Raw genomic sequence first — 12254 nt, 5'->3', positions numbered from 1 at the left:
GACGTTCTCAGGCTTTACGTCGTACCACAGGGATGACGTTCTCAGGCTTTACGTCGTACCACAGGGATGACGTTCTCAGGCTTTACGTCGTACCACAGGGATGACGTTCTCAGGCTTTACGTCGTACCACAGGGATGACGTTCTCAGGCTTTACGTCGTACCACAGGGATGACGTTCTCAGGCTTTATGTCGTTCCTTTGCTTGTTGCACAGCCGCAATTACAGTTTTACACTTGTGGGGTCGCAGAACGTTACACGATGTGCACACGATAGGAAAATTGGACGAAATAAGCTATCGCACATTTGTACGCACATGCAGTTCTATCGTGGTGGATGTAAACTTAGAAATGACTTATAAATAAGTGTGGGATAGTGTTTATTTTCTAAATATACAAGAAAACAACTAAGTATATTAAGCCATTAATATATAGGTAGTGTATGAACACACGTTATATATGTAAGCAATAAATGGACGTCTTTTTGTGTCACAGCAATGCATCACTTAAAATCTCAAACCGACAGAAAGGAATTTTTATTTTCCTTACTTTTGTATAACTCTTTTTCATTCGTTTTTAAAGAAAAATTACATGATGTGGTAAATCTTAGTTGCTGTGTTTGTTACACAGGCGACCCAGGCGGTATGAATGTGGACCCGTCATGTACCTACTGGTATACTTCATGAGGTGTGAAACTATATACGATAAGACTAATTCATGCAGGTCCAGTGTCATTTTGAAAACAGTCGAATGGAAAATGACTTATAATCACCGATTTTCGCACAATGCTGTATTGTGCGCGGGTGTGCAAAAGACATATGCACGATCTGTGCAGAAAGTTTTTGGTGCGTTGCAACAACTGTACCAGCAGGACAACGCTCGTCCCCACACTCGCGTACCTATGGGTTTCCTTGCACAGGATAACGAGAATGTCCTCCGTTGGCGACCTCTTTCACCGGATACGGCACAAATAGAACGTGTGGAATGAAATTGGAATAGGTGTTACCGGTGGAGGTCCATTGATGTCGGCACAGAAGAAAAAGAGTCTCCCCCCAGGAATGGAACAATTCGCCCCTAGCATTCTTCCAGACTCTTGGCAATTCCATGAGACTACGTTGCACAGTCTGTATCAATGCCCAAGGCGGACACAAGCATTATTGTCTGATTTGTTATCTTCATTACATGTGAGTACCTTCATTAAATAGACAATAGAAATTTTTGATTTTATGAAATAAAATCAAGTAAACTATTGAATGAATCAGTAACAAGGAGCCCCATGGGCTTTAACCGTCATCTGACTACAAAAACCTTCCGCAGGGAGAGTTATTTTTTCTACTTTGAATGAAATCTTACTAGGAAGCTGTTTTCCATGATGCAGATGGTAGTTTTGGTGAGGAGTAAGTAACTGTAACAAGTGTTACCTATTTTTTGACAGTAAAGTTAGAGCACAATCCATTATAGATACCTGCACAGGAAAACCGTGATTGTAAAATCATGTTACAAAATGGCCTTTCTGGCTGTCATATCAAAGTTTTCACAAGGTCCATAATATCAACACTTTGTTGGCTACCTGTCGAAAGTATAACATTTGTTGATGCTAGTATTAGCATTAAGATAACTTTCCTCCATGGTTCAACATTCTTCAGTAAACAAAAGCAGTTTTCGTGATTGCTCATGAAATTCTAAACAGACATGTATTGTTTGATATGTATGTGCAATAGGTAGGTCAGAACTGTCCTCCATATAACCCAGAACTAATGACAGTATTGTTATATACATGTATAGGCTCCTCGATCTTCCTTGTTACTTAGCATGGATTGAACATAGTAGAAAGGGAGATTCAGAAAACATGCAACATGGCTTGTACCTAAGGTATGCAACTTCTTGGCGAAATAAGATGGATAATATTCCCCCAAACCTACTGCAAAACAATTGATTTCAACAAGTCAGCATGAGAGCACAGGGTGATCTTTGCACCCACCATGGTTTGATCTCAAAAGCTTTTCCCTTCTTTTTTTTAAATTTTTGTTCTGAATGAGATGAAATTTGATTTGATTTGAACATTTCTCTGACGAAATAGTGATACTGATCTTGACCACTAAATGCAAAATGGTAGCCAGTCTAATTTTCTGAACAGTCCAAAAATCAGAAAGGCCTTACTAGGGACCAACGGAACATACATACAAAATTCATGCGAGATCCATCCAGTTCTTTTTAAGAAATAAAACTTATAAAATTTCATAGCCATAATCAAAGAAAGCAGCTTATTTACCCATTCAGCATTTTTCAAGATAAACTTTCATCATCAAAATCAAAGATGGCTACCTATTTGCCATTTCATTTTTCTGATCAGTCGCAAAATCAAACTGCAACAAATAAGGAGACAAAGTGAACCTACATATTAAATCTAAATACAATCCTTTCATTACTTCACAAGAAATACCAATAACAAACTTTCATAGTAAAACAAAAAGATGGCCACCTGTCAGTCATTTCATTTTTCTAATCGATCCCATTATCAAAAGTGCACAAACAGGGATTAAGGATAATTTTCATCAAATTTTGAGAAAAGATCAAGTATTTTCGAAGAAATAGTAATCTGACGATGGTGGGCCAAAAATGCATCATGTAATTCATTGCTGATGTGAAAGAAGATATTTCAGGAACTGAAGTACAAAATAGCCAATAGGTTCTTGGCTTCCCACAAGTCTCGACACTCTTGTTCTATATCATATCTTCCAACAATGAATTTCACTGTTATACATGATATCAATAACCCAAAACAGGCTTTATTGGTCAACGGGTATGGCAGTGAGCTGTAAAACAACAGTGAATCTCGCGCTAGCATCAGGAAGTGGCTGACCTGCCTTTGGGCATCTCTTGTATTTACAAGACAAGACGCCCAAACAGAAATTCAGCACAATGCAGGGATATATTGCAAGGGAGACCCATTTCACTACAGAATCTTTCACCCATTTGAGGCAAGATAGGGGAAAATGGATCTCAGCCGAAAGGCAAGATTAGGGATCTCACCCTCGGGGTAAGAAGGGGGATCTCATCCTCAGGGAAGAGGATTGAAGCAGGCAATCACATGGCTTGTAGAGTGTTTGCAAGATAATAATCTTCTCCAAGCAGGAAATTCCCCAATCTTTCCATCATGAGGTTGAATAATTATTTTCCTCTCACCCTGTGGCCTCCTTGGCTGGGGTGTATTTATTGTCCCTGTGATTCATTGACATGATGTCACAAATATGAAAGGGGAACTCCTTTGTCAGACATCTCAATCCTTGGACAAGACAACATGGTTAACAGGTCCAGGGTGAGGGACCTTTAATGAGGGATTGCTTCAATCCCTGTCTTTTGAAAATGTTTAATTTCAATAAATCTGTGGAAATAGTTTCTGGCTAAATGGAAGTAGTGATATGTCTTTGAAATTTAGCATTTATATTGCAAACGCTTTCTTAACATACAGGGGCCTTTAATTCTAGTGAAACATAAAGATAACTCAATTAATATGATAAAATGATATTTACTGTCTAAAAATAACCATATATGAATGTCAACTTTCATGAGATTGCAAGCTATTCTTCATGTTCTCATCATCTGTCCACTTTGTCATTCTCAGACATAGAAGACTGGTGTCTATCTAATTCTGAAATGTCATAGTTCAAAAACCATTGTGTTTGTATCAAGTTTTGTCCATGTTCAAAAACATGTAATTTACACACATTATTCAAAGTCTTAATTTAAAATGAAAATTATTAGTGTGTCTTGTTATCAGCTTGCTTCTGCGTGTCCATTATGATTTCTCCCTGTTGGTCCCCCTTTTAAGATGTCTTCTGCAAGAAAAAGATAAAAAGTATGTTTTACTGACGCGTATTTTGTACAGGATCCCAGTTTGGGATTTTTTCTTTAATGATCCTCTGTAGAGCTGACATGAAACTTTTAATAGCCTTACACAAAATACAACAAATGCAGAAGTCTGTTTATCATATCCATGCAAAATTTGACCTCTTGATCTTGACACTCGTGTGACTTCTTTGATTCTGCTCCCCACACTATCATGTTTCATCAAATTTTGTGCAATATGTGGGTCGTACAGCAAGGAACGGGGCCGTACAGCAAGGAACGAAATGATTTATTTAGTGACTAATGTTGATTTTGAGGTCAGATCTTTTATCTCATCACATGTACATGGTTCCTTAAAAAAAATTGATGAATTATTTAAAAGTTGAATATGATACATTAACCCATGAGGGAGAAATTATGCCAGAAAGTTTGGAGAAAAACCCATTTTGTTAGATAGGTGATTATAACTTTTTCAAATCTAATTGGTTAATCAATTCCCAGTCACCTTGGTGAAAGGAGAGTGTTTATCCACTACATGTTCATGGCAGGCATATATAAATTCCAAAGAGTTGAATAAAATACAACAATGGTCATGTTTACCTGTCCTTAGTAGTACTGTATCATTGTGTGTTGTCTGACATTGCATGATTTCTGTGCTAAAGTTACTGGTGCCTCCAAACATAATCAACTTGTCACCAATGACACCTACAGCCTGTTGACCACGACTACTTGGAACTTTGCCTTTCACTTCAGCCTTGTACCACTCCTTGGTGTCTAAAAGGTTCAGCATTACAAGATGTAATCTTTCAGAATAATCTCATTATACAAAGTTTAATCTAGTCTTTTCGGTGACACTATTGGTGTCAAACATGCACTTCTCAGGAAAAGTAGTGATAACAGGATCTAAATTTTACAGATCATCTGCAGACCAAACACAATTCATTAGTGTATCAGATGACAAGTACATTTTGTAATATGACAGCTGTAGAATGTAGTCTATTACATTTGAGCTGGCAGAAAATTATTTTGTGTTTAAGAATTAGAATCACTCAATATCAATAAAAGAATGTAACAAACCAAGCTTTTGATATGATGATATTAGTCTATACACACCCATGGCAAATATGCTGACATCATCAAAGTGTTGATTTTCTTTCCCTCGTCCTCCTAGCACTACGACTCTGTTACCAACAGCAGAAATGGTATGAAATGACCTAGGACTAGGTGGCATCCCTTTGCAATTTACTCCCATATCCCACTTCCTTGTCTCTGTCAAACATGTATGAACATAAATTTATTCATAGAAAGACACTATGAGCACACTTCAATATAACTTCCTAGTTACACTCTGTTCTTTCCAAAAAAACTCTATAGATCTATATATTGGGTTGGAAATAAAATTTACATTTAATCCCATATTTTGAAATTTAAGATTTCCTTATTTGCTTTTTCTTACATTAGCCCTGTGGTCCATAGATTTACCTTCACACCATGATAAACATACCTGTGTCAAAAATGTGGATATCATTCTGCCTATCCTCAGTGTCTCGTCCTCCCATGATTACCAGGTTCTTACCAACAGCACAAAGACCATGAGCAGCTCGAGGAGTTGGCACACCAAGATTCATCTGAAGGGGCTGGGACCACTGGTTAGATACTTCAACATAAAGCAGAAACTGTGGCCATCTTGGATATGAGACATTACGAAAAATAATAACACTTGGTCAGGACCATCTCAGGATATTTCATGCCAGTTTCAGCTCAATCCCACTGGTGAAACTTGAGAAGAAGTTTGAATTAGTTGTTGCAGAGGAAAAACATGATAGTGCAATCATGTTACAAGATGGCCTACCTAAAGTTTTGACAAGGTCCAAAAATACCAACACTTTGTTGGCTACTTTTCCTTAGGATTTTCACTCCAATATTTAGCTCAATGGCACCAGAGGAACTGGAGAAGAAGTTTAAAATATGTTTTTTAAAAATGTGGCCACCTTGGATTACAGACTGACCTAAAAATAACAACACTTGGTCAGGACCATTTCTAACAAGTTGGAGATCAATCCCACTGTTGAAACCACACAGGAAGCACAATGACTAAAGGTCATCATGACCCTTCTGGCCAGATGAGCTGACAAAATATAAACAGTCACTTCAAATAACTGTTTGTACATATTTGTGTATACAATGTATCAGGCAATGACATCAACTGGGAAGGGACATGTCACATTTTCTATGGTTGCATGCCTTTATTGCATGGGTGGGTGTGTAAAACAAGAACAGAAAACCTGGATGTATTTCCCTGAACAGACCAGTATTACACACGTAGAAATGAGAGATACACCTGTATCATATACAGAGACAATACACACCTGTATCATACATAGAGACAATACACACCTGTATCATACAGAGACAATACACACCTGTATCATACAGAGACATTATACATCAGTATCATACACAGAGACACTACACACATGTATCATACACAGAGACAATACACACCTGTATCATATACAGAGACAATATACACGTGTCATACACACCTTTATCATACACAGAGGCAATAAACACTGGTATCATACAAAGGGGCAATACACACATGTATCATACACAGAGGTAATACACACATGTATCATACAAACAGACAATACACACCTGTATCAAAGACATAAAGGTCATTAAACCAGCCAAATTCTGCAGCTTCCTGGTCTCCAGGGAGCTCATCATCATCATCTTCATCTTCATATTCTTCATCACCCTAAATAAGAATTAGTTATAAAATTATTCCTTAATATTTTCCTATCAAAGGGTCAAAAGGAAGTTTAACTTTAAATGAATACAAAAACCAGATAACTATGTGATATCAGATTACAAAAATCAGAAGAATAAATCTATTCAACAATCAGCATTCCTGTCACATCTAAACATCAAACAATAAAATAGGTCCTCTATTTCTGCAATTATTCAAAAATGCATTTTTTCACATCCCTGATAAAACAAACAAGGGGAACCTGCATATGACATTTGAGAAAGATCCATCCAGTACTTTCTCAGAAATAGCGGTAACAAACTTTTACTTCCAAAATCCAAGATGGCCACCTGTCGGCCATCTTGAATTCGAATCAGTCCAAAAAAGGTACAATGCACAACTAGGGACCAAGGGGAAACTGCATATGAAATTTGAGAAAGATCCATCCAGTACTTTTCCAGAAATAGCGGTAACAAACTTTTACTTCCAAAATCCAAGATGGCCACCTGTCGGCCATCTTGAATGCGAATCAGTTAAAAAAAGGTACAATGCACAACTAGGGACCAAGGGGAACCTGCATATGAAATTTGAGAAAGATCCATCCAGTACATTTCCAGAAATAGCGGTAACAAGAATTGTTTACGGACGGACGGACGGACCACGGACCACGGACGCAGGGCGATTTGAATAACCCACCATCTATTTGAATAGATGGTGGGCTAAAAATGCAATGTAACCTTTGAAATAACAGATAAACAAGAGGGAAATTTGAAGTCTGCAAAGACAGGATCTCCTTAAAAGAAAATTATCTTTGTCTAAAATATATATTACTTTGTAACCTGGTACTGTTTCTTACATCATCTTCCATGGCCAAAGTAGCCTTTGGTCCAAATCCTCCAAAAAAATAGATTTTTGTATCTATAGCAACTGACTGCAGTTTGTCCCTTGGGCAAGGACCATCAGCTGCTGGGATACTTGACCATGTCAGTGTTTCTGTGGAAGAAAAAAAAACAATTATCTTGAAAATTGAACTATATATATCTTTAGATCTCTAAATGATCCAAAAACATATCACACACAGTACATTTTGGCCAGATTGGTTGAATTATTAACCTTCCACTGAACATACATTAAACTCTACAATTGCATTTTAGTTTCTAAATGAAGCTTACATACCTAAATGTTTGTATCTAAAGACACATGTAGGTTAGACTTCCGCAAGGGTACCTTGTCATATCACAACTTTCAATTAAATTTTACATTAACAGGATTTAAATGTGAAGAGACACCTAGATATAATTATAATGCAATAGCGTATATATGTACAAAAAGTAAATAACATTATGGCAATCATTTCGTCCTTTGAATTATTTTTTCATCATTGGTGAAGTCAAATACACCAAGGTGGCCCAACCCTAAGTTACTGTTAACAAATAGATTTGATTAATTTTCTATGCTTGCGTCCAAATGCATTTACATTGGAGAGACTACCTATCTTACTAAGATACTAATGGATACTAAATTATAAACGTATAGTACAACATGATGCAGATACAGATGGCCACTAATAATCTAGACACTTTCCCTTTCAGCCAAAATCACCTGAGATATGAATTTTCGACTGTCAACTTCAGTCAACTGATAAATATAGCCAGAGTTACTACTCTAGATTACTTGAGGATAAAGTTGTCAGTATGATGTTGTTTGGCTGTCATTGATGAAAAAAAAACATCCGAGTTATCAACTAAAAAAAACTACGATATACTGATATAATTGTCCAAAAATGTATGTTTTCCCTTGTCTGCACCAGATGTTTATAGGGAAAATCAGAAAGAAAATGACACTTAAGGGTAAATGTCTGACCTGTGTCAAACACATGGAAATCTCCAAGCCAACCACACATCTGATTAAGGCCTCCAAAAAGATACAACTTCTTTCCAACACAGGACAGTGCAGCAGCAGACCTTGGTGGAGGGGCTTCATTTTTACATGCAACCTTCTGCCAAACCATTGTTCCTGAAAAAATATATATATGTATATATATTTGTGCGGGATAAGAACATTTTCTTTAAAAATTCATTAAAACAAAAACATTACTATGCTAGGCCTTGTGTTAGATCTTGGAGTTGTCTCCACTTTGACCATCAGTGGTAGCTTTAACAGTAACGATATTGGGCTCATTTGATATTGAATCGTTGTGTTAATTGGGAAGTATGATAATGGGCGGTAGTTATAAAGCATAGCTAAAGTAACAGCAAAGCATGATATATAAAGATGAAAACACCATCGATATACAGCTATAGCAACGCGTACTCCTATTTACCTGCATCGAAATTAAGCAGATCGTTGGTTTCTGTCATCTCGCCATCACTGGACTGTAATACACCTCCAAAAACGTAAAGTTTGGATCCGCATACGCAACAACAATGACCATCCCTTGGTGTAAATGGACTGTCTGTAACAACATTCCACTCCACAGTGATATCGTTTTCAATAGCTTCCATAGTCAAGCGAGATTGCAGAGGCTGAGTATTCTTCTTCTGTGTGACAATTTCCCGCGGTTTTCTTCATACAGTAGCTATAATTTCCGGAAGTAAATATGGAGGTTTGCCAAAAGTGGTTTTCTTCGACAATTGACTTCAATTTTGATGATAAACCTAATGAATAGGTATCAGATAAGCATCACTAGTATCATTTCTGTTTTGCCTCGTTATTTTAAGGATTGCGTATGTTTACGAAATTCACCGATTTTTTCGGTATCTGACCTCACTTCCGCTTGAAAATTCACAAAGACCCGACGATCTTGGACCAAGACAGGTAGCTATAAAGCAGCTTTTTCCCTCATGCCATCAATATATATTCGAATGACACTGTACGCAATATATTATTTAAACATTCGCCGAATCAAGGAATTTCAAAAACAATAGGAAAAATCTAGAATCGTGTCGATTATGCAATTTTCTTAATTCGCCGGTTCTCAGCTGACTGGAAAAGGGGTTCCTTTAGGAAAACTTGCTTTTTTTCTCCATTTTCTTAAATGAATGTTAATGTAGCTATCAAAAGCTTAAAACGTTATTATATGAATTGAAATTGCTATTATATATAGAGAAATATTTCATCGAAAGAGACCTGTTTCCGTCTAGATGAAAATAAGATTGTAAAGAATCCCTATGTACGTACCTCAGGACACAACTGGGTACTTGTGTAGTCTTGCAGTCTGCTGTAATATACGAGTAGCGTTGTTCACAGTAATATTCAAACGTTTTATATAAATATGTTATCATGTTAGTGAATTTTTGCAATGTCTAGTTCAACTTGGCCCAAGAGTTTCTCCTATTTTTTGTTGGAATACAGGGGTAAAAAATGGACAACCAGAGTTACTTGTGTTTGTATCATAAAATAAGAAAAAAAATCCAGCCAAGTTCTCTGACATTAATCACACCTGGGTCTGCAGCATGATAAATCACACTACCATGTGCAACGGAGGCAAAGAAAAATACTAATATTTAGGCGATTATGGTAGAGATGTGGCAGGCAAAATAGTCCCTATGGCTTTGGTTCTTGAAAAACTGGTTGCTTGGTTTATTGCCCTGTCCAGGGTTATTTTGATCTCTTAGTAACTGGTGGCTACTTCACTGAACAATATAGAGGAGGCCCTCCAGAGTAGTGTTTTGCCTAAGGACACTACCCTAATTATATATAATAGCACATACTGGTCTATTTCTCTGCTTCCCTAAGTTTAGTCCTGTGAAACAAAAACTGCCTCAGGGAATTTTAAATCATGCACCTCTTGTTTTCACCAGAGGTAACCAAAAACTTGCCATTGCTAATTTACTTACCATGATCAATGTATCATCCTATCCATCATAATTTTAAATTAACATCTTCCACATTGAAGATTGCTGCCAGGCAGTGGCACCAGGCATCTTGGAATCATATCATTGCTATTCGAACAACTTTGACGTTGCAAATGGCATAATGGGGAAAATTGTTAATTGCTGCTAATCATGAAGGCCTCAGAGGATTTTAATCAAATTTGGTCTGAAGCATCCTTGGAGGAATGAGAAGTAATGTTTTGTAATCAGAAGGTCTTGGCTCCCATGGCTGATCAGCAGGGCCAAAAAAAATTCAAATTGACTGAAATTTCAAAAAAAAAAATCTTCTGCTTACCCAGATAAGATAGAATTCTCTTCTTCATGGAAGGAAGTAACTTGAGGTGCTTTACCAAAATTGTAAATTTCATGACCCCATGGTCATATTTTTCCATTTCGGCAGGGGTAAATTTGATTAATGTTTTAAAAGGAATATTAAATTTTTGAGCATGATTGGTTTCTTTTCTTTGGGAAATAGTTCAAACTTGGTTTAAGTTACTGGTATAAGATGACAGTGTGTTGATATGCACGTATCTTTAGATCCTTGCTGACCCCATGGGGCTGACGGGGTCAGATTGACTCAAAGTTTCAAAGATCTTGTCAATACTCAGTATGGTATATTTGGAATCTATTAAATGCTGTTCATGGATGGAAGAGTTTACATGGGAAAATTACACTTTTGAGTGTGATTTCTTTTAATTTAAACATGGTAAGAAACCTAAGCATGGGATGGCAGTTTATGTTATGCACGGTTTGTATTTGTATTATTTGTACAATGTAGTTCAAGTTACCTTACATTGTTATAAAGTTTATTTCTAAGACAAGTTACTAGAAGAAGAACAGCATTGTAACTCAAGGCCCTTGGGCATCTTGTCTCCCATTTAATTTTCTTCAAATCTTCAGTTTCGTCCACTATCCATATGTAAAGCTAGAAATATCTAAAAATGGAACTGGTCAACTTGTGTTTCGCAAGATATATAACCTGGGTGAGCCAATAGACATCTCCAAATCGTAGACAGAAAAGCATTGCTGAGAGCTTTTGAACATGTTGTAAATCCTGTGGTATTTATTTTACAGTGTTTTAAGTACATGATTGAAAGGTTGTTACTAAGTAATAAATATAGCTTCAAAAGTGTTCAATGAAGCTATGCACTTCATTGACAACTTAATAAAATGTGATTTAGACTTTTGTCTTCTGATCCATGGTTTTGATAGCCAGTCAGAAAGTGGAATGTCACATTGCAGATCCCTCCCTTATGGGTGTTCGATTTCTTGCTTATAATTTCAATTATGAAAAACTACCGGTATTGGTTCTCCCATGATGTCACCAATTTTCAACGTTATTTTGTAATTTGTCATATATTACACAAAACATGGACAGACTATAAGGTCAGATTGGGTGAAGTTTTTATGCTCCCCGAACGTTTTCAAAGGAGCATATAGTTAACGTCTTGTTAATTTTATGTGTACATCTCCAATAATGATGTACAGTTCAGTTTAAAGACATTAAAATGTTTCCAAGAAAATTTTCTTCTATAGGCTCAAGGTAGATAGCTGTTGGACCTTCTGAACGGAAGTTGTGGGTTGTTGTGGGTTGTTGTGGGAAGTTGTGGGTTGTTGTGGGTTGTTGTGGGTTGTTGAATGTTTTAGGAAATATAAAATGATTTTTTAGCAGATTGTAACTTTATTTTGGAAAATTAACAAAAGTATGCTACCAGGCAAAAGTTAAATTGAGTTGATTTTCTAATGCTATGTTTGTGGAATTGTTTCAAGACTTGTCACCCAA

General features: G+C 36.7%; 1 protein-coding gene across 1 annotated transcript; it reads right to left on the bottom strand.

Moving 5' to 3' along the window:
- Nucleotides 1-3508: 3508 nt before the first annotated feature.
- On the bottom strand, nucleotides 3509-9124 carry LOC132562391 (kelch domain-containing protein 1-like). The gene is made up of 8 exons (XM_060227132.1): nucleotides 8920-9124; nucleotides 8460-8612; nucleotides 7453-7589; nucleotides 6503-6605; nucleotides 5349-5501; nucleotides 4958-5113; nucleotides 4445-4618; nucleotides 3509-3834 (listed from the first exon to the last, which is right to left on the bottom strand). Exons 1-8 carry the CDS (start codon nucleotides 9098-9100, stop codon nucleotides 3773-3775), a joined length of 1119 nt encoding a protein of 372 aa, XP_060083115.1. The 5' UTR covers nucleotides 9101-9124; the 3' UTR covers nucleotides 3509-3772.
- Nucleotides 9125-12254: the final 3130 nt, after the last annotated feature.

Source organism: Ylistrum balloti, unplaced genomic scaffold (assembly GCF_031769215.1).
Source record: "Ylistrum balloti isolate Yb309-2 unplaced genomic scaffold, AGI_CSIRO_Ybal_v1 Utg371406, whole genome shotgun sequence".
NCBI classification, from domain to species: Eukaryota; Metazoa; Mollusca; class Bivalvia; order Pectinida; family Pectinidae; genus Ylistrum; species Ylistrum balloti.
The sequence above is the reverse complement of the archived record's forward strand: the minus strand, read 5'-3'. Positions and strand labels throughout refer to the sequence as shown.